Source organism: Cucumis sativus, chromosome 7 (genome assembly GCF_000004075.3).
Source record: "Cucumis sativus cultivar 9930 chromosome 7, Cucumber_9930_V3, whole genome shotgun sequence".
NCBI classification, from domain to species: domain Eukaryota; kingdom Viridiplantae; phylum Streptophyta; class Magnoliopsida; order Cucurbitales; family Cucurbitaceae; genus Cucumis; species Cucumis sativus.
Genome location: NC_026661.2, coordinates 2,222,388 through 2,246,101, shown reverse-complemented (window position 1 = coordinate 2,246,101; position 23,714 = coordinate 2,222,388). Strand labels below are relative to the sequence as shown.

The window sequence follows — 23,714 nt, the reverse complement described above, 5'->3', positions numbered from 1 at the left end:
TGTTTGTCAAGTTTGGGAATAGAAATTGAAAGCATGCTACAAATTGTTTTTCCATAATTATATTATTATTATTGATAATTGGATAGAAGAAGCTCTTGGAGTTTGATACAGTCACACTACTAAAGAGTTTGACTGATTACAAATCATTTAAAAGATAAAGATTTTTGAAGAGAGCTGACTCAAATTTTCTTCTTCATTTCAAAATACTTCTCAATCAGTTCATCTAACACCCAACCAAATTATGGGCCAGTCTTTAATTGCAATTGTCTCAATTCTCATCTCTCTTTCTCTTTTGTACGCCTATAAATACCTCTATAAGAATGCAAATCTTTCTCATCCCTCTCTCCCAAAATCAATCTCTTACTATACACACAAATATGAGTTCCAAAGCCTTTGTTTTTCTCGGCCTTCTTCTCGCCTTTGTTCTTCTCCTATCGTCTGAGGTGGCCGCAAGAGACCTTGCGGAGACCTCCTCCAAGACGGACAACGGTGAGTTCTATGTTATAATAAATTTTTTAAGTTATTCAAAAAGTTTTAATTCATGGTAGTCACCTATTTAGAGTTTAATATTCTTTGTCCTTGTTCCTGATAATGATTACAGAGCTAACCAAGTTGTTCAGTTTACTTAGTTTAGAGGCAAATAAGCTAACCTGAATTGAATGTTCACAAATATTAAAAAAATACTCATGTAAAATGTATAAAATATACATACTCATTATTAAACTTTTTTACATACAGATTTTGAATTTATATAACATTTTCATAAAGTTATGGATTAATTTTAAAGATAACATTGCAGAGGCCACGGTGGAAACCAATGGCGTAGAGGATGCCAAGTATGGAAGAGGAGGGTATGACAGAGGCTATGGCGGAGGGCACGACAGAGGCTATGGCGGTGGTCGTGGTGGGTATGGTCGTGGTCATTACGGTGGCCGTGGAGGCTATGGTGGTGGCCGTGGTGGCTACGGCAGAGGTTGCCGATATGGTCGATGTGGGCACAAGTGCTGCAGCTACGCTGGTGAAGTGGTAGAGGGTGCAAAACCCTAAGAGAAGGTGTAGAATGGGATGAAATAATAAAAAGGTTTAAAGTTTGTGTGTTTGGTTAAATGTGTGAACGGTAGAAGTTTGAGAAATAAATAGATGGGGAATGGAAGGAGTGGGTTCTGTAGTTTTTCTTTTCCCCATGTTTGGGTTTGTTTTAGTATGTTATTTCAAACATTTGCTTTTGCAAATTTTAATTTTATAATATCACCAAACATATTTTCATTTCCTGTAATTAACGCTTTTATTTCCATAACTTGAACATAAATTTTAATAGTTAACGTATATGTTGATATTTTTGTCAACAACACCAATAAATTTCTTTTTATTATTAACTTCCTTATTTAAAGATTAGGATATTATTTAAAGATAAAATATTTTTCTTTCCTAACATGAATCTTTTATCTATATCTCTCCATAAAGAAGTTACCGGAAATATATTATATCGATCTTTAAATAATTAAACTATATTGGCTTAGTTCGACGTGCAAATTGATAGAAAATTGATTTCAAAGAAGTTCTCTTTCGAAGATCAAATTATTGTTTGTGAAGGTTGTCGAATTGCATTCTTTATATGAAGATGGAATATTATTGAAGTTCTGCAAGTGGTTTTTACGCTGCACCTGTTGATAAGAAATATGAAAGAAGACTGAAATAGTTGAACTGTGGTGAATGAATTCAAGGGAGTTTGAGTTTATCTTCAAAAAGATTCAAACACAAATTCAATGAAAGTCGGTCTTTAATTAAGTTTTTGTAATAACTTAAAAGTGTTTTCCTTGCTCATTTAAATCTTATATAATAATATTTCTTATATGAGCTAAGAAGCTTCCAGATATAGGTGGTATTCGTCAAATTAGGCTAACAAAGTCTTCTGTATTATTTGTTTTGTCTGTTTCTTTAGCTATTCTCTCAGTTAATTACTTTCAGATATTATTGATCGTCTCACTTATTTTTAGTATACACACATTCTTTCATCTTTAGTTAAAATCTTCAATATATTTCGTTAGAAAAAAGAAAGAAAGAAAAAAACTCACATGATCACTCATACTAAATAATAATAATAATAAAAGAAAACATCTAAATATTAAAATCGGTGAAAATATTTACCTACATATAATAAAATCTTAATTCTATTAACCACCTTGCCTGCAATATCCAAAGTTTACGGTGGTACTCAAAATGGCAACCACAACTAAATAAATTTATCTATATTTCATGGTCTCTCCTATTCTATGCAATAATAGTAATAATAATTGTCGTTGTTGTTATTATTATTATTATTATTATTATTATTCATTAGCTCAATTTTAAAGCTATATAAAATTTTCTTCTTCCCTTCTATCACTCACACATTCTCTCTCATCTTCTTTGTGACTCATGTTCACGTTCCCAATCATTTTCTTTCTGTGTATTTTTATATAAAATAAAATCTAATGAAATTGTGAGCAATCAAATAAATCCACGTATAGGAGAATAATTATTTGGTGTAAAACAAGGAGAATTTCTGTGTTTTTCAACAAATGTATAGAGAATCCAAGGAGGCCTCCAACGATGTCAACTATGTCTCGAATAAGCAATATTTCTACAATACTTACTATGCACTATAATTTTATTTCATTTATGTATCTATAATCTATTAATTAAATTTTGGTCGTCTTTTAGCATTATATTTTGGATTGGAGAGACTTCTTTATCCATCATTTGATCTCTTTTTATTTTCTTATTTTTTAATTTATTTTCAATGAAAAAAAAGTACATGTTATATTATGGTTGCTCACTAATTTTCTCTCCTTGTTTATATAATATTTTGTAGTTATATAGTTGTATATTTCATAAACTTATATTGTTATATAGGTCCTTTATATTCTCTGGTTAAGATCTAATTGTCCAATCTGGTCACCTTATTATTGGTAGATTTGAATTTAATAATAGCATATATATATATATAAACTAAAGATATTGTTTATAATTAGTTTTTAACTTGTGACACTAAAATTAAATTTAAGATTTAAAATTACACTTTTCACGTACAAAACACGTGTTCTTTCTAGTATATATATATATATATATATATTGGTTTAATGTTTGAGAGAGAAATTGTTGTTACTCTATGAACTTTTCTTAGACTGTAATTATTTTGGAACCTATTTGTGATAGAGGATGCATTGAGGGAGATGCCTGGGCCTAGGGACGGAGACAAAGATGAGGATGATTGGAGCGACAATAACTGGAAGGTATGTTAAGAAAAGAAGAAAAATTAACGGATGAAAGACAAATTTAATACCATATCATTCAACTTAGATTAAAAATAAATAAACATGTCAAAAACAAGAAAATGCAATTAAGAAAAAGAAATAAATTACAAATTAATACTTGTTTGCCTAACTCATTTAAATTTTACGAACTCATGGAGTCCGATCACTTAAATAACTGTTATGGCCATAAATATTGAAAATAGAAATTTTAGGCCAACTTAATTTTTTGAATTGTTTTGAATATAAAAAATTATTATAAATATTTATAAATAGAATAAAATTTTACTTTTATTATCAATACAATATAACGCCTAAAATAATATATGATGTCTATCAGGTTTACCACAACCTTCACGATCTGAAAGTAAAATTTTGTCGTTACATTTGTAAATATTATACGTTCTATCATATTTGTTATTTTAAATAAAATTTTTTAAAATTTGTTCATTTAGTTTTATGAATTAGTTTCGCTAGTTCAAATTCATTAGTCATATAGGAGTAATGTCTAGGATGCGAATGTTGATGAAAATGCTTATATTTCTCAATTTCACGAATTTATAAAACAAAAATCAATATCATATCCATATCGATTGAATATTTCTAAAGAAGTTATAAAAATAATAAAACTTGCCAAACATTTATTTACATTTAGTGATATTTTGTTATCTTTATTGCCACACGTGTATAGAAGAGTAATTTTTTAAACTTTATTAAGCATGCTTAGCTCAATTGATCTTTATAGTGATATTTATAGTAAATAAACATGACTGAGATAATTAATTTAATTAAAAGTTTGAATTTCACCACCAAAAATTAATACGCATTAAAATAAATAGATGTAACATGAAACATGTGGACCTATCTACTTATTAGGAGTTATGAATGAGAAAAATAAAGTGAAAATTTCTAATACTTCGTTTTGTTGAACACTATTTGGGAATTAAACTGTACATGTGGACACTAAATGATAATTAATTAAAGATGATATATACAAGTAGGAGCAGATGATGGAGAAATTTATGTTCACAGGAACTTTACTATTAATAAAATATTTTTAAAATAAAAAGGTAATAAACGAAGTTTGAACTACATGACTATAGTATACTATTATAGTTTTATATATATATATTATATAAATAGCATATAAATTTGAGGATAGTTTCACTTGTGTACAACCTATGGATATAAATATATATGTGAAAGAGTTATGCAGGGATAATAATTAAAATAGAAACTGTGGCAATTCTTTTTTAGTATAATCATCTTGCTCTCTTCTTTCTCTTTCTTTTTTGGCATAAAAAATTGAACCAACACGGTCCTCTCTCCTTTGGCTTCCCCAAGCTTTTTGCTTCATCCCTTGGCGCAAATAGCTCGATTAAAGATTGGTTGGGATATTAAGCCTAGAGGACCCCTCCGGGATAGGGACATTAGCATATGGGATAATGTCAAAGCATCTTTCCCTAAGCCTAACGAGGAAAGAGGAAATGATCTTCCAAAGATAGAAAATCTTAGTCCTGACAATCTTTAATAATTTGTAAAAATCTCCCATTCTAATTAAGAAGTGAAATTTTTTCTTATGCTAAATTCTACCCGGGAAACACTGTGGAGATTATTCTGCTAAATAGCCTCCCAAATCACTGCCTTAATCCAAGTTGGCGTGCTCGGTCTGCAACCAAAACAATGAGAATTTCATTGGATGCACTCTATCCAGCTACATTTGTATTAGAAAACACTCTCTCCTAACCATATTTTTTCTTCCTTTGTTTGTGGATGTAGTTGCTAATACACTGTTAGTGAACCATGTTTTATCTGTGTGTCGATCTTTACGGTCTTCTATTACTTAATTGTTGATTTCAAGTTTGTGTGTTATGAAATCAACAATTACAGTCTGTTGATGGGGTTATCTGGAACATTTGGTTGGAAAGGAACAAGAGGATATTCAACAATACAAGTGGAACCAAATTTTATTTATTCATGCTTTCAAGAGTACTTCAAATTTTTTTCATCTTCAAAATATTTTTATTACCTAATACTTTTGCTTTCGTTTCTTTTTTTTTTCTTCTTCTTCTCAATTTAACATAAAAATGAAAATTTTAGATTAATATATTTAAGTTTTAGAGAGGATGTTGATATTCTTCTTTCCATTGATCTATATTCATATCGACCACTGTAACAACCAAAATAGTAAATTTAGTTTAGGTGCATCGCTATTGTCACACTCTGTTCCGACAACAAAATTGCAGGAAGTTGTGCGGATAGGACGTGATTTAACTTTAAACTTTACATGATTTAACTTTAAACTTTACAAGATTTAACTTTAATTAAACTTTACAATTAGTCTTACTGCCTAGCTTATTCTCAACTCCTTTCAAACTATGAAGTGAAACTCAAAACGTAGCGAAAATCAACTTTAAATGCCAAGTACAATAAGTAACATAACCTGAAACACACACTTTAATATATTAATAACAGGCGTTTGGTATGAACAAACAATTACAACATTTTGATCAAATAATTAACATTTATCGATCAAAGCTCTTTAACGCCTCGTGGCTTTCTCAACTTGCCGCAAGCCCTTCAACCTTCTTCTTTAATTGGCCTAAATGCTAAATCTTGGAAGATAAAATTTAAAATGCAAGTTTAAAAGATTTAGTGAGGTTTTAATGAAATCCTTTTTGCAATGCTCTTTGAAAATGTTTTTCGTCAAATCATAAATTTCAACACAAATCAGTTTATCAATAAACACTTCATTTGGCAAAACATATCAAAACGTATATAATCATTTTTACAATAAAATTAGTTCAACTTGTGAATCACATCAAGATTCATTTCACAATAACACCCATTAGTCAATTATACTTTTCATCAAGGATCTCGAATCGTTTTCTACGTTTGGTCTCATTACCCTACATTTAGACTGTTGTATCAACAACATCCGAAAACATACAGATTGTCCTTGTTGCTCAGGCCAACTAAGCTTTATACGCTCATTTCAAAGCATAAACCAGCTTCTTATCACCATGTAGCCTTGTACACCCCATAGTAACCTTGACTCTTTATGTGCACATAAAAGTTAGCATCATCTCAAGAAAACAACTTTAACATTATAAATCATACTTGAAAACATATAGACTTTTGATATAAATTTCATTTGAAACACTTATCATTGGAATTCTTCTTTTAAATAAGTAAAGAGAAATTATAATAAATTTTTTAACATAATTAATTCATTTAAGAGAAAACATTCCCACACTTTATCAAAAATCCTTCTCTTCCTTTTCTTTTGTGGAGCCTTCTTGTGAAACACATCGTAGCACTTAACACTTTGTTTTTTTTTTTCTTTTTCTCGTCAAGCAAAACAACAACATTTTAGTAATTTTTTTTTAATAAAATCTATGTGCTTACTTAATGACTAGGTCCTTTATTTACATAGCTCTTAAACTAACTTAGTCATGCTTAAACTCTTTTAAGTTCGCTGGTTCCTGATTAAAACTTTACACATGTAAATTTAATATTTAACTCAGTCATGCTTAAACCTTTAATCTTACACATTAACCCCTGTCAAATCAGATAGACGTTTTCTTTGCCAGACCTTACTTCTCGCCTATTTCCATTCTACGAATAACTTCAACATTTTCTCGTGAAGACTCTTTCTATTGAAAGTGTTTATAGGTCCTATTGCAAATCATTCTTTTCTCAAAACTCCCTCGTGAATTAACTTCTTAATAACAAAACTTATACTTAACCATAAAAGATTTTATCACTTAATCATTTCTGTGGATTGATTCAAACACATACTTCTTATCGCAAAGTCTTATTTCAAAATGTCTCCTCTTATCCAAAATACAAATTTTCAAAATACTTAACCAAATTTTACTTTCTATACTCAAATTAGAAATAGGTTTCACAACTATCACTACCCCGCATAGTTTGGGAGTTAGTTTTATAAAGGTCTCTTAAATTTATTGCAAAATTATAGTATACGAAATATATAAATGTTTTTTTTTTTTTAAAAAAGATACGAGATAGGTCAATAGATGCACTAAGACATCTCATCATCTCCACTATGTGAACAGTACCTTCGTAGCATCATCATCATTCATGCTTCATTAATATATAATAGATAATATGGAAAGAAGGGAAAACAAAAGCAAGGGTTAGAGGAAAGTCCAAGAAAGACCCAAAGTCAGTACAATTAAACAAAAGCATAAATACTTAGAGCAATAGAGCTATCAAAATAATTTTTGAAGAGAGGAGATATGCTTGTCCAATGATCCGTAAGGGCGTTGATATCTTCTCAAATTTCGAGAGATTTTTATGAGCTTTGAAAATTCTATTTAAAGAATGACAGACACCAAGTTGAAGAGTATGAAATAAATAAATGTTGTTTTGACATTTTCATATAAGTTGATGAGTTTCACATAAATATAAAAATATCCTCTCGTTATCTTGTAAGAAAACATAGCATTAAAAGAATATTACAAATATCAATGATATTTGCAAATTGGGTTCAGTGGAAGCTATTCAATAACGTTTTCTTTATTGTGCTGTGCTTTATTTTATGTTTGTCTATTCAAATTTTATATAAGATAAACCATTTGAAAATGTATAAACTAAAATTCTTGAAAATATTTATAAATATAGCCAAATTTAGAAATATAAAAAATATAGATATTAGTAGACACAAAAAACTTCAATCATATTAGTGTTTATTTATATCACATATACTATATAAATATTTCTACCAATTTCTTTGATAGATTTTGAAATTTACTGTATTTATAAATATTTTTTTAAGAGAGAATGGTAAAAAATAGTAAATTTGACAAAATATTTACAACAAATAGTACGATTTTCATATTTTATCAATAATAGACATTGATAGACATTAACATGTTTCTATTAGTGAGATGGATAGACAGTGATAGTAGCATATCAGTTTCTATCATTGATAGAATTTAAAATTTTGTTATACTTTGTAAATATTTTAATTTATTTTTTATTTTAAAAAATGTCACATATTTTGTTCATTTTGTTATATTGGATCGAAAATGATATACCAAAACAAATCAATCATTAATAGAAAAAAAAATCTAATTAAACATCAATTTTTTTAAGAAAAAACACAAGGTGAAAAAAATGAACCCTAAATAACTAACCTACAGTATTTACTTGATAGATTTTGGTAAGTAATTTATGAAAAATATTAGTTTTAATTTTTAAGACAAATAACTTTGTTTACCAAGTTTAGGAAATAGAAAATGAAAGCATGCTACAAATTGTTTTTCCATAATTATATTATTATTATTGATAATTGGATAGAAGAAGCTCTTGGAGTTTGATACAGTCACACTACTAAAGAGTTTGACTGATTACAAATCATTTAAAAGATAAAGATTTTTGAAGAGAGCTGACTCAAATTTTCTTCTTCATTTCAAAATACTTCTCAATCAGTTCATCTAACACCCAACCAAATTATGGGCCAGTCTTTAATTGCCATTGCCATTGTCTCAATTCTCATCTCACTTTCCCTTTTATGGACCTATAAATACCTCCATAAGAATGCAAATCTTTCTCATCCCTCTCCCCCAAAACCAATCTCTTACAATACACACAAATATGAGTTCCAAAGCCTTTGTTTTCCTTGGCCTTCTTCTCGCCTTCGTTCTTCTCCTCTCCTCTGAAGTGGCTGCAAGGGACCTTGCGGAGACCTCCTCCAAGACTGACAACGGTGAGTTTTATGTTATAATAAATTTTAAGTCATCTAAGAAGTTGAATGCATAGTAGTCTTCTATTGATGATTTAATATTCTTTGTGCTTGTTCCTTTCACATCCAAATTTGTTCGGTAAACTTAGTTTAGGTACACATAAACTAACTCCGAACAGACACGAATATTAAGAAAAAACTCATGTAAAATATATATACTCATTATTTAACATCTTTATATACAGATTTTGATTTTATATAACATTTTCGTAAAGTTAAGGATTAATTTTAAATATAACATTGCAGAGGTCACAGTGGAAACCAATGGCGTAGAGGATGCCAAGTATGGAAGAGGTGGGTACGACAGAGGCTATGGTGGAGGGTACGACAGAGGCTATGGTGGAGGGTACGACAGAGGCTATGGCGGTGGGTACGACAGAGGCTATGGCGGTGGTCGTGGTGGGTATGGTCGTGGTCATTACGGTGGCCGTGGAGGCTATGGTGGTGGCCGTGGTGGCTACGGCAGAGGTTGCCGATATGGTCGATGTGGGCACAAGTGCTGCAGCTACGCTGGTGAAGTGGTAGAGGGTGCAAAACCCTAAGAGAAGGTGTAGAATGGGATGAAATAATAAAAAGGTTTAAAGTTTGTGTGTTTGGTTAAATGTGTGAACGGTAGAAGTTTGAGAAATAAATAGATGGGGAATGGAAGGAGTGGGTTCTGTAGTTTTTCTTTTTCCCCATGTTTGGGTTTTAGTATGTTATTGCAAAGATTTGGTTTTTGTAAAATTTTATAATATCAACAAACATATTTTCATTTTGTGTAATTAAGGGTTTTATTTCCATAACTTGAACATAAATTTTAATAGTTAAGGTATACACGCTTTCTTTCGTCTTTAGTCAAAACGATATATGGTGGCAATATATTTTGCATACAAATGAGAAAAGAAAGTAAAAAAATGTTTGCTCAGCCTGCATTATCTAAAGTTTATGGTGGTACTGACAAGTGACAAGGACACAATTAAATAAATTTATCAACATTTCATGGTGTTCTATCCTACGCAATAATAGTAATAATAATAATAGTAATAATTATTACTATTATTATTTTGAGGTGTTATTGGAGTTTTCAACAAATATCTCCAATCAGAGATGAAGAGGAAGTTCAACTTTTAAAAAGTACGTATTTCTTTTACGACCATCCATATATAGTATTTTTACCAATACTGTTAACATATTTCATATTGAACTTTCCACATATATATATGTATGGATCATTTATATATATTGGTTTAATGTTTGAGAGAGAAATTGTTTTTACTCTCTAAACTTTTCTCAGACTGTAATTATTTTGGAACGGAAGTATTTGTGAAAGAGGATGCATTAAGAGAGATGTAGGGTTTGGAACACAATTTTTTAATTTCTTGATGGTCATGATAAATGATCATTAAGAAATATATTTTTCTTAATACAATATCTATCTTCACCGTGATACATAAAGAAAAGTTCTCTTATTTTATTAAAGAAATATGAAAGAATGTAAGAAATAAACAACGTGGATTATTTATTTTCTTAATAAACAAAGTTTTTTTAGTTTTGTTGATGGCGGAATAACAAGAACACATTTTTGCAATTATTCACATCACTTGCCATTTTTAATACAGTGAAAAGAAAAGGAGAGAGGTGAGGGGTTGCCGCAATACACAAGAATAGAGAGAGAGGAAAGTTGAAGTTTCTTCTACAAACACAGTAGAGAGAAGAGCAGGGGCCGACGGTGAACGGGTTGACGTTGATGGCGTTTACCGGACGGCCACGCGACGGAGATTCTGAGGTTCTTCGTCGGGTCGGGCGTTTTCCGGTGAGGAGAGAGCTTTAGCATCCGCGTTTCGGTCTCGTTTTTCGGGCAGTACGGCGTCTGACTGAGCTTTAACGTCGGCGAGTTTCCATGTTCTACCGGCGGATTTCGCGCGGTGTGGCGGCTGGTTTAGCAGTGGGTTCGAGCCATCAGAGAGGTTGTTTCAGCCGTGGTTGTTCTTGGGGTTTGCAGTTGGTTGTTCGACATGTGGGTCTCCAGTGAAGGCAATTTCCGGTGGCTTTTGGGTGAGGCAACATCCGCCACGTGGGTCTCTCAGTTTCTAAACGATATAGTTGGGTTCGTAGTTTGTAACTTGTTTTTGCTGTTTGGTACAATCATAAACCAGTCCATATTCCAACAACTTTGCTAAATAATTTATGAAAATATTAGTTTTAATTTTTAAGACAAAGAATTTTGTTTACCAAGTTTAGGAATAGAAAATGAAAGCATGCTAGAAATTGTTTTTCCAGAATTATATTTATTATTATTATTGATAATTGGCTAAAAGAAGCTCTTGGAGTTTGATACAGTCACACTACTAAAGAGTTTGACTAATTACAAATCATTTAAACGATAAAGATTATTTAAGAGAGCTGACTCAAATTTTAATTTCCTTCTTCATTTCAGAATACTTCTCAATCAGTTCATCTAATGCCCAACTAAATTACGGGCCAGTCTTTAATTGCAATTGTCTCAATATTCTCATCTCCCTTTCTCTTTTATGTACCAATAAATACCATAAGAATTCAAATCTTTCTCATCCATATCTCCCAAAAGCAATCTCTTATTAAACACAAACATGAGTTCAAAAGCCTTTGTTTTCCTCGGCCTTCTTCTCGCCTTCATTGCAGAGGCCACAGTGGAAACCAATGGCGTAGAGGATGCTAAGTATGGAGGACGGAACGACAAAATCTACAGCGGTGGTGGTGGTTAGCATCGTGGTGGCTATGGTCGTGATGACTTCGGTCTTGGTGGCTATAGTGGTGGCTACGGCAGAGGTTGCACATATGGTCCATGCGTGTACAGGTGCTGCAGGTACGCTGGTGAAGTAGTAGAGGGTGCAAAACCATAAGACAAGGTGTGGAATATGGGATGAAATAATAAAAAAAGTAAAAAGTTTGTGTTTGATGAAATGTGTGAAGTGTGGAAGTTTGAGAAATAAATTCATGGGGAATGGAAGGAGTGGCTTCTGTAGTTTTTCTTTTCCCCATGTTTGGGTTTTAGTATGTTATTGCAAAGATCTGCTTTTTATCAGATTTTTATAATATCTACCATCATATTTTGATTTAGTGTAATTACGGTTTTATTTCCATAACTTTAATAGAAATGCAATAGAGACTACAGCAATAGAGAGATGTCTACCATCTACGTTTACATCTACTTATCATAAATTAAAAGTAAAATTTTGCTATATTTATAAATATTATATATTTAACCATTTTGTCATTTAAAACAAAATTTTTTCATTTAGTTTTATGATATAATTTTGTTTATATTTTAAAAGTTCTTGTTAAAATTGACTAGTCACATAGATGTCAATGTAAATGAAGATGCTGGTATTTCTCAATCTTATGAGTATGTCAATAAAAGTATCAATAATATATCGATCTCGATTAGATATTTATTTACTTTTGGTGATATTTTATTATTATTTTATTACCACATGTACAGAAAAGTAATATTTTAAACTTCATTTAGCATATGCTTACCTCAATCCACACTTATGAATATTAACACTCATAAATATTTGAGAACTAAGAAAACTTAGTTCAAATCCTCGCACTCAATTTATAGTAAATAAATATAACTGAATGATTAATTTAATTAAAAGTTTGAATTTCACCATCAAAATTTAATAAGCATTGAAATAAATATATCTACGTAACATGAAACATGTGGACCTATCTACTTATTAGGAGTTATGAATGAGAAAAATAAAGTGAAAATTTCTAATACTTTTTTCACCAAAATTCTCAATTCTTCCTTTTTTGAGTTGTTCTCGAACAGAAATTTGATTGAATTGAGGGAATGATTAATAAATTCCAATTGTCATGAAATGGCTAATTTTATGACACACAGCTAATGGTTTAACTTCAATATTTCAACGATCATTTTCAAATTTAGCAACCAAATTTTTTTGGAAAGTATAAAGAAGGGTTGAATGACTGCACATATATTTGAATCATTCATTCCATTTTCATAGTTAATTAACAATTAGAATAAAGAGAAGATCATAAGCAAAAAGCAGAAGGCAATAAATAAAAATGATGGGATTGAGGTCAAACATTATGACATTACTATTACATTTGTTGTTAATGTTGGCATCAACTGCAAAAGGTCAATCCATTTTTGATATCACTACATATGGTGCCAAACCTAATACTGATATTACTCAGGTAAATATATATTAACTTGATAAATTTCGTACTTTATGTATTTTTTTTTTTGTTTAATCAAATGATTCACAATTTATAGGCTTTGGCAAATGCATGGAAGGATGCATGTGCATCGACCTATTCTAGTAAATTGTTGATTCCAATGGGAGTTTACCATCTAAACCAATCCATTCTCCATGGTCCTTGCAAAAGTACTATTGAGGTTCGGATGGAAGGAACATTACAAGCTCATCCAGATCCAATAGGAGATGGGTTGGTTCTTTTTCAATATATCGATCAATTGACATTGTCAGGCACAGGTGCTTTTGATGGTCAAGGAGAAAAAGGTTGGGAAAAGAATGATTGTCACCTGAAGAAAATATGCACTAAACTTCCTATGGTAAATTAATTCTCTAATTGTATTAGCTTCTTTCTTTTTAATCTCGTTGATTATATAATTTTGTCGATTAACATAATGCATTGTTTTTAACTCGGATACCTTTTCTTTTTGTGGGGCGGGCCGGGGTTAAATTTGTAAGAATGTGAAGTTCAGTTTCGTAACCAATTCAATGGTGAAGGACATAACTTCGTTGGATAGTAAGAATTTTCACTTCAATCTTTTGGGTTGCAAGAATGTTACTTTTCAAAATGTGACAATTATTGCACCAGAGAATAGTCCCAACACCGATGGAATTCATGTGAGCAGTTCAGAAGTGATTAACATTTTCAATACACGTATCTCAACCGGAGATGATTGTATATCTGTTGGAGACAGCAACAAGCAAATAACTATTACTAATGTAACTTGCGGACCAGGTCATGGCATAAGTATAGGAAGTTTAGGCAAGTACACCAAGGAGAAAGAGGTGGCAGGAGTTACAGTGAAATCATGTAAACTTATCAATACTTCAAATGGTGTTAGAATCAAGACATGGCCAGATTGTGCAGTTGCATACACAGCCTCTGACTTGCATTTTGAAGATATTGAAATGGTTAATGTTAGCAATCCTGTGATTATTGACCAAGAATATTGTCCATCTAATCAATGCAACAAAAAGGTATATGTATTGAAATTATTCCTTATTCATAAATTTCAACTAATTAATTAATTAACTTCAATTAAGGAATATTTTTTCTTATATATAACAAATGCAAAACTAACCTGATTTAATTTTTGGTTTTCTTTATGTATACATTTGTTCAGATTCCATCAAAAATTAAGATCAACAACGTTAGTTTCAAGAATATCAGAGGCACTTCTGCTACTTTCGTTGCTGTTAAATTTATTTGTAGCACAGTCTTTTCGTGTGAAGGTGTGGAAGTTACAGATATTGACCTCGCTTACATCGGAACTCAAGGACGGATTACGTCTCAGTGTAGAAATGTGATTCCCATCATTACTGGAAAGCAAAATCCTCGTGCGTGTGTTGAAGCTGCTCCTGTTAATTCTCCATCCACGGACTGATCTTTTTCCCAACTATAGAACAGAAGTTCCAAAAACAAAACCATTTTTTGAAGAGTTGGATATATCTTTGTCTGATCTCTCATCATTTTTTTACATTTCAAAATTCTATTTATTCATTTAAGAAATGCATGCAACATAATGGATCATGCATATGTACTATACATTATTCTTTCAATTATTTGTTAATATGATCAAAGATTATTTTTCTCTTTAATTTGCCCTTAACACAGAAAGAAGACTTGAAATTTCTAACCATTTTGTTTTAGATTGAAAAACACATCTTTCGAACCTAATGACACCGTTTTGTAATATTAGAATAAATATTCTCTGTCCTGATCGCTATATGTTTATATTACTTGGTTGTTCATTTCCTAACTTTCTTTTAACTTCTTATTTTCGTTCGTTTATTTATTTATTTCAGAAATTTTTAACTAAATTGTTTTAAGACTAGATCTTGGCGTGTGATTCAATAAATTCTTTTATCTAAAAATAGGTGAAGAAATCCGCTTAACATTTTCAAATATATAACAAAATAAACAAAAATATTTACAAAAACTAGATATATATATAAAAAACACTTGAGAATATAGATCAGGTACATATATTAGACACTTGAGAATATAGATCAGGTACATATATTAGTGAACAGGAGTCTACCGTTGATATACTTATTTTTTAGCCCCTCCAAACTGTGATTAAATGATGTTATTTTAATACAAAAAGATTTCTACGAATGTATAACCTAAAGAAATAACTAAAGTTGATGGAACCCAACAATGTTAAATTGTACAATTAACATTTTTAACATTATCTAATCTGAGTCTATTACTTTGACGTGCCTGTCCATTGAACAGACTCCACGGTAAGAAACCTTTGTTCTACTTTTCTTATAAAGATAAGCTCATTATAATTATTCCACAAAAACTTATCTACCTTTGAAAATTGGGACTAAGGATGTCCCACCTTGACATGAATTTTATGTCATCACTACTATAAATACAATTGCAATCCTACAATACTTTCTCACCCCATCACCTCCAAATTAAATTGATCATATCTCTAATCAATAGAGAGAGAATGAGTTCCAAGTCCTTCATCTTGCTCGGTCTTCTTTTTGCCGTCGTCCTCTTTTCCTCGGAGGCGATAACTGTTACAGCAAGGGATGCGAAATTGAGTGAGTTTCATTTTTTAAACCTGCAATGCGATGTATACTCGCTACTTTTAATTCCTTCAATTAGTGTTATGTACTATACCACAGCTTGGGCTTATGACAAATAATTTTTTTATTTAGTTGAGGTTTATGACAAACAAACCGCCAATGAAATTTTTAATTACAGCTTAAAATCAATGTAGGTTTTTTAATTAGTTGATGGACAATAAACATCAACAGAAACTATTTGTATTTGACGTTGATTTTTGCCGATAACAAAATTATTTTTGTTGATGTCAAAAGTTTTGTTGACACTGCTTCATTGATAATATTTTTAGTTATCAATAAAGGTCAAATTTGTGGTAGTATATAATGATTATATCAATGATTTACTTTGCAGAAGAAGCTACGATGGAAACTGGTGAAGTTGACAATGTGGAGCGCCACAGTTATGGAGGAGCTCATTCTCGGAACCTTGCGGAATGCCTCCACGGTTGCAACCGAGGTTGTTGCGAATGCTTTCGCGGCCGTTGCATCAGGTGCTGCAGCTTTGCTGGTGAGGCTGGTATTGTTGATGGAAAGCCTCAAGCTAAGCCTAACAATTAAGCACATGTTATTGTGTAACATTAAATAAAATGGCTTTATTTTCTGAAGTTGGTGTTTGTAAGTTATGAATAAATGCATATATGCTCGTGAGATTAATTATTATATATGTTAATCGTATTACAATGAACAACGTATAATATGGTTCTGATCAAAGAAATGTGGCTGCTTTATTATTAATTATTTATATAAACTATCCAATGCCGTGTCTAATTAATTAATTATTACGTTTCACTTATATAATAAATTTGGGGAATTTGAAGTCTCTATTGAGATAAATTTAAACAATCACATAAAGCAGTTCTCTCCCTGACCCAATTACAAAAGAATAATCTCTCAAAACTTTTATGTTACCCACGTCTAAATCGTAAGTGTTGTTACTTGAAATATAATGCTTTAAAAGCAAGAGCAATATCTAATGTTTTTTTTACGGTGCTTGGAGGCTACCATTTCCAATTTGCCAAAGTTCAACCATAGGACTTAAAACCAAATGTTAAAAGAAAGAAGTAGAAAATAACCCCACAATAAAAAACAAAATAATAAAGGAAGAGAAAAACAATCTCACACAAATCAAGAGCATTACTTTAATATGAGAAAAGAGAGAGAGGAAGCCAAAAACAAAGGGAAAAGAAAACTCAAACACGTAAGAAACAAAATATTATTTAAATAGAGATATTTTTAAAAATTACAAAATAAATTAAAATATTACGAAAGATTCTACCAATCATATTTTTTTATCACTATATCATATGAATGACTATGAGTGATAGAATTTGGTATATGTTGTAAATAATTTTTAAAAATAGAACAATGTACTACTATCTAATATAAAAAGAAGCAATGAAATCAGGAGCACTACTCTCTCTTGTCAGCTCTATGGAGTATGGGGTACCAAAATTATTTCAGTCACCTAATTTTGTTGGATGAATTGCTAGATTAATGTTTGCTTTAAATTGGCTAAAATTTTTAATTTTGTGATTAACCAACTTTGTAAAAAATAAATTTATTTAACTAATTGTTTAGTTGGAGTAACTAAATCAATTAGTTAGTCTAATTAAGTAGGTGGAAAAATACTAAATATAGTATCTTTTTAATTTTGTTTTGTTTATTAGAGGCTCCATGCCATTTTGAGATGTAGGTCAAAATTAGTATTATTTTCAAATTAAAAAAAACTAGCCATTTGAAGAAGCTTTTTTTTTGCCATTGATAATTCTTTCTTTTTTGATCATGGGAGATGCAACACAAAAAATAAATTAAAATATTTTTTAGTTAAATGTAGGGTACTGTAGAATGTATTTTTTTAATTTTTTCTTGTCATCTGATACAATTTTCTAAAAATATAACTCTAATTTAAATGTAGGTATATGGTAGAGTTTTGGTGGAAATGATCCACAGTTTAAAACGTGAGTTAGGATTTCAACCTTTCTTTCTTTTCTTTTCTTTTTCTTCATCTTATTATTTTGTTTATTTTTCTTCAAAGTTCTTTATTCTTTATTCTTTATTATTCTTACTATTCTCATTACTTTATTTATTTTTCTTCAAGCTTCCATTTAAAGAAATGCAAAACAAAAACTAAATGATTAAATATTTATCTATTTTTCTTGTTCTTATTTATCTACTTTTCTTTCTCTTATAATTATTTATTTATTATCTTTTGAACTTCTCTTATATATATATTATAACATATTTCTTCCTATCTCGTTGTTTATCTCTTTTTTATTTTTTTAATTTATTCTTAAGCTTTATTTTCTATATATTGTATCATTACTTTTTTTGTAATTAGCACTTTTATTTATTTAATTATTTTTTTCTTCTTATGGCATTGATTATTGCTTCTTTAATTAATATTATCTTCTTTTATATGTTATTTAATATATTTTACACTCTTGTTTTGTGGTCAATTTAATATGTTATTGCTAATAATTGTTTAAATTTGTTAACATTTAATTTTCTTAATCTCCAAAATTTGGAAGATCAATTTTTTAGAATTTTTAAGGTGAGAAGTCGATTCTTTAGAAGTTCGATTTCCAATCATTTTTCTATAGAATGTTAATGTGTTTTTTTAATGTTTATTAATGTATGGTTATGCTTCTTTAAATGATATTGGTTGTTTACATAATATTTTTCATTAATGGCTACTTTCATGTTCAATTTAATATTTATTTACATGTTAAATTTCTCTTGAGACATTTAAAAGTTCGTTAAGTTATATGTTTTACAATTTTTTGTTTCGAGCATATTTATTTTCGAAAACGAAATATAAAAAATTTAAGAGTTCGATTTTCTAGAATTATTGAGGTGAAGGAATTGATTCTTTTAAAGTTCTAGATCGATCACTCATATGTTTTTATTAAAATCTCAATATGTTATTTTATATTTGCATAATTTTCTATGATGCTTATTTATCCTTATTTTTACTTATTTAATTTTTCTATTAAGCCTCATATTTTTTCTTATATAAAAATTTCAACTATTTCTTAATTAATATTTTCAATGTTTTAAAATCCTACCAATTTAAAGTTCTCTATGTTTTAAAATAAAAACTCCTTTTTAATAATTTAGAAAATTTGTCTATAATGTTATATATATATTTTTTATGCTTTTCAAACATTCAAATTTTAATCAATCATTTCATAAGGTTTCCTATCTTTTATATTAACTTATATATCATTTTCCTTTAACAAAATTCTAAGACAGAATCTAGAAAATTTGAAAATCCGATTTTCTAAAATTCTTGAGGAGAGAACACATTTTTTGTAGTCCAAGATTTGATTTAAAACTAACGATTTAATTTGAAAACGTTGGTCACTCTGCATCGTCTCGGACACATGGTGACATTTAGCACAAGATTCAATTATTTTGCTTTATAGATTCCTCTTTTTGTTTCGTGCAAAGCTATTTTTTATTGAATGAATGCATCACTACTAGATGTATTTGAGTTGAGATATTCTAAAGTATCTAATAAATCCACTTCTCTTCTTTGTGGTATAGGAAAAATCAAAAACAAGGAAATAGAAAAAGAAAACTAAAAGACATGCAAGAGTTTGTTTCTTCGTTCTTCTTTTTTCTTAGTTTGCGTGAAACTTCATGCAATTGCAAATAATAATATTATCTTCGTTACATGCAAGACTTGTTGTACCAAATATTTCATGATCCTTCATTTTTTATACGTTTTTCATGAAGCTAACATGTTAACTAATTATATATATTAAACAAAGTTTTAAGACTTTTACTTATAATATAACATGAAAACTATTTTGTATATATGTTTAAACTTTGAAAGGTCATAGCCTTTAATTTCACTCAAATTTTAAACATTGATTTGCTTTTCTCTATTTTATTATTTTAGGTGACGAAAACTTTTAAAAATCTACTTACAAGCAAGTTACGAAAGGAAAAGAAAAGTCAGTGATCAAAATTGAGAATAAAAGAGATTTGAAATGAGGGAGGAAAGGATGAAGTTAGTCAAACAGAAATTTCTATCAATAATTCTTAAAACCAAAATCTATCACTAATAAACTTTTTAATGTCAATTATATAGATTAATTTGTTTCTTTTAACTAAAAATTAGTTTTAGGGTTACACATGTATTCTTGGACCTCTAACTCTCACGCATACCAAGCTTATGAGATAATATAATAAATACAGAGCATATATTAGGTGTACAAAAAACCAAATACAAAACTGCACAAAATAGGATTCTTAAAATCTTAACCCCTTCCAAAGTTTATAATACATCTTTTTCATGGTATGAAAATTTCTACATGATATGTTGGAATAGAGGTAATTAATTAAAGTGGAATTTGGTCCTTTTTTCTTTTGAAATTCGTTTTATTCTTGACTTGTTAAGTCAAAGTTGGCGTACAAAGAAACCAATTTGATAGAAGGACTGAAAGCTACACCCACACCAAACGACATTATAAAAATATATTGCCCTAACCCCACATTTGAAAGAAAAAGTTCTTTAGAGATGTAAAAAAAAGTTTTTATAAACATTAGAAAAGTTGATATAATCAAGTCTTTAATATTGTTGCTATACGAAAAGTTGGTCAAATTTGTTGTAACCTCATACTTCCTTTTCATTTGAGCATGGTTCAATAGGTTAAAACATTATTTACATATATTGTTTAAACATGTTCAAATTTTTATTCGCGCAATATTGAAAAAAAAACTTGTTAATACTTTTAGTAGCAAGGTTCGAATTATATGTATCTTGTCAAATAAATTTAACTTAGTCGTAATTAGTTGGGTATGTTTATTCTCTTAAGGTTAAAAGTAGAATGTCACGTGCTCGTGAGTGTAAGCTTTTCGTTGGTCGTTGAATACTTAGAGAAGCCTATAGGATTTCACGTATTGTAACATTGATAAATTTTAAATTTAATGATAAAAATAGATTTCAAGAAAGTAATATTTATTGGAAACGACTAAAACTCAGCCAGTGTCATTGCGTTTCTCTTTTATGGTATTGGAAAATTCAACGATTAAAACAACACACTTCCACATGCACTGTACCTTTATAATTTGTACTATTAAAAATAAATGTTTGTGTATCGTTTAATAACTATTTGATTTTTAATGTTTAATGTTTAAAAAATTAGAGTTTCGGTTTGGTACATCTGTTATATGTTTTTTTTGTTATTGTGTTTTTTTTAACTTTCAATAATTTGCATATTTTTTTAAATACGATCGTTCAATTCTTAGTTGTATTCGAAAAGCAAAAACAAAATCTGGCTTTTTAAATAAAAATTAAATGAATATTTCACATTTCCAAAATGTTTATTTAAATATTAGTTCTAAAACAATTTAGTAAAATATGATTGAGTGGAAATATTTGATTTTGTGTCTCTGACAACAAAAAATGTTTTCCATTATCAATTATCATTCTGGTTGGTGTCCTATTGTGCCATGTGTTATTTCACAATTTTTTTATTATATGTATTGAAGATATCAAACTCGTAGTAGTCAATATAATCGAGTTTGTCAAATTGTCTATAAGTAGTGATATTTATTGAGTTTAGTAAGATACAAGTTGAAATTTTTTTCAAATAAATAGAAGAATGGGGAGTTTGTGAGATTTTTTATGTTTTATTTTCTTAATTTTTATTTATATTATTTTATAGAGTTATTTTACAAATAGAACTAAAAACAAACTAGTTACTCCAAAGAAAAAATCACTAAAAAAAATTCTAAAATTTATTAAGCCTTATTTTCCATAAAAAAATGTAAATATTTTGTCAAATTTTCTATTATCGACAAATTTTCTTATTTTTTATATATATAATATTTTATTTATTTTAATACTTATTTCAACACCAACCATTTTTTAAATTTAATACTTATTTCCTCTTCTTTTTTAACTCAAAACCAAATGCAATTTTTTTAAAAAAATTTAATACTTCTTTACATTTTTTCCAATAAAAATGCAACAACTACAGATTTTCGAACATTCTATAATGCACGGACGAAGAGCATCCTTAAAATTTTGGAGGCATCCTAAAAGATAATTTCTAACTTTGTGACATTTCTTTACATAGTTCTCTTTTTATATTTGGAGCATTTCTAAAAATATAAAAATAAATTAAAATATTAACAAGTTAAAACAAAATTTTGAATTATATCAACGATAGTCTTCTATCACAATAGCATATCAATGACTATTAGTTATAGAATTTACTATAAGTTGTAAATATTTTGTAAAATTTGTTATTTTTGAAAATTCCTCTCTTTATATTTTTTATTGAACGTGTATATATTAATTTGCATCGCCATTTATATACTTAAAATAAATGGCCAATCTTTTTTTTTTTTGTCGTCTAAGAAATTTTCAATTAATCACAAATTCTCACCCTATTAATTTGAGACTTATTAAAATTTTAGATGAACTCAAATTAATATTAATTAAAGACATGGAAATTGGCCAATAAAAAAATGCAATGGTCATTCTATATTTTAAAAAATAAATTGGATCAAACTTAAATAAAAATCTATTTTAAAAATAGATTAATTTAAGGGGTTCTGGCATATGCACCAAAACAAGGTTAAAATTATTATTAAGAAAATAGCAAAACTTAAAACTAATGGTAAATATAACAAAATTTACCTTCAACCCATGTAAATGTGCAAAAAAAAAAAAAAAAGTCTATTAAAGACATCAAAATATGCTTGAGGCACGAAATTCTCACTTATAGAAGTTTATCATTGATATAAATTGCTTTAAAAATTTTATCATTGATAGACTCTTTTTTCAAAAAAACTAATTGTAAATATAACAAAAAATTTCTTTAATCCTCATTGAAGCCACAAAATTTTCACTTTTTAAAGTCTATCATTTATAGACATGATAACAATTTATTATTGATAATAGACTCATTTTATAGAAATCTATCTCATTAATACCATATTATTATCATCAATGCTTTTGTATCATAAATATGATTTTATAAAAAAAACAATATCGATTTATGGATGATAGCAAATTTTTGTTGCTATACCTGTATCACAAATATTTTTGTATCCCAAATTTATTAGTGATAGCACACTATCAATGATATACTTTTATAAACGATAAAAGTTATCAACAATAAAAGCATATCATTGAAAATATATTGGTGTGGTTCATGATTTTCTTTATTTTCAATAAATGATAAAAAAAAATTGATTAATAATAGTTCCAAACTATATCAATGATACACTGTTATCATCGATAAAACTTCTATTGACGATGAAAATACGCATATCCTTGAAAACATATTACCATGTTTCACAATTTTTTTTTTAGTTTTGAATAATTCGTAGAAATGGATCGTTAATGCTTCTATAAATGATAAATTTTTATTATCGATAAACTTTCATCAATTATAAAACCATGTCATCATTAAAAAAATATATTTAAAGTGATTGCCATTGTATTGTTTTTTTGTTCATTAGAATCTAGATAGGTTTCTATCCCTAATAATAAAAGTTGAATTTATTTTCATAAAAAGTAAGAAAAAATTTATAGTTTCTTTGCTGTTTTTTCTATAAGGGTCTATCAATGTTAGAAAAAAATTTAATATTTATCATGAGAAGTGTTGTATAGTTTCATGTGTGTGTGTGTGTTTTTTTTTTTTTTTTTTTGTTAACTTGTTCAACTAAAGTCTATCGAGTAGGTTCGTATCACAATAAACTTGAAGAATGTTGAATTCATTATCACGAAAAGTAAAATATACAGTTTTTTATGCTGCTTTTTTTGATGTTGTTGATTAGTGTTCATGAGCAATAAATTTT

The 23,714-nt window shown here is 28.8% G+C and overlaps 3 protein-coding genes across 3 annotated transcripts; all 3 read left to right on the top strand.

The window, feature by feature from the left end:
- The first annotated feature begins 377 nt into the window (after positions 1-377).
- LOC101209294 (glycine-rich protein-like) lies at positions 378-1,047 on the top strand. Its single transcript, NM_001280779.1, has 2 exons — positions 378-489; positions 800-1,047. The coding sequence occupies exons 1-2, from the start codon at positions 378-380 to the stop codon at positions 1,045-1,047; spliced, it is 360 nt and encodes a 119-aa protein (NP_001267708.1).
- Positions 1,048-9,399: 8,352 nt separating this feature from the next.
- On the top strand, positions 9,400-14,790 carry LOC101209047 (exopolygalacturonase). The gene is made up of 5 exons (XM_031889008.1): positions 9,400-9,418; positions 13,112-13,251; positions 13,331-13,630; positions 13,770-14,288; positions 14,435-14,790. Exons 1-5 carry the CDS (start codon positions 9,400-9,402, stop codon positions 14,693-14,695), a joined length of 1,239 nt encoding a protein of 412 aa, XP_031744868.1. The 3' UTR covers positions 14,696-14,790.
- A 930-nt stretch (positions 14,791-15,720) lies between these two features.
- LOC101209541 (glycine-rich protein) lies at positions 15,721-16,608 on the top strand. The gene is made up of 2 exons (XM_004144483.3): positions 15,721-15,869; positions 16,246-16,608. Exons 1-2 carry the CDS (start codon positions 15,773-15,775, stop codon positions 16,449-16,451), a joined length of 303 nt encoding a protein of 100 aa, XP_004144531.1. The 5' UTR covers positions 15,721-15,772; the 3' UTR covers positions 16,452-16,608.
- The last annotated feature ends 7,106 nt before the right edge of the window (positions 16,609-23,714 follow it).

What these genes read in the sequence shown, in the direction of transcription:
- LOC101209294 (NM_001280779.1), top strand. Translation starts at nt 378, where the DNA reads ATGAGTTCCAAAGCCTTTGTTTTTCTCGGCCTTCTTCTCGCCTTTGTT. An exon ending in CTCCTCCAAGACGGACAACG is followed by an intron (nt 490 to 799) that starts GTGAGTTCTATG and finishes ATAACATTGCAG; the next exon opens with AGGCCACGGTGGAAACCAAT.
- LOC101209047 (XM_031889008.1), top strand. An exon ending in TATGCACTAAACTTCCTATG is followed by an intron (nt 13,631 to 13,769) that starts GTAAATTAATTC and finishes TAAATTTGTAAG; the next exon opens with AATGTGAAGTTCAGTTTCGT. An exon ending in CTAATCAATGCAACAAAAAG is followed by an intron (nt 14,289 to 14,434) that starts GTATATGTATTG and finishes ACATTTGTTCAG; the next exon opens with ATTCCATCAAAAATTAAGAT.
- LOC101209541 (XM_004144483.3), top strand. Translation starts at nt 15,773, where the DNA reads ATGAGTTCCAAGTCCTTCATCTTGCTCGGTCTTCTTTTTGCCGTCGTC. An exon ending in AGCAAGGGATGCGAAATTGA is followed by an intron (nt 15,870 to 16,245) that starts GTGAGTTTCATT and finishes TTTACTTTGCAG; the next exon opens with AAGAAGCTACGATGGAAACT.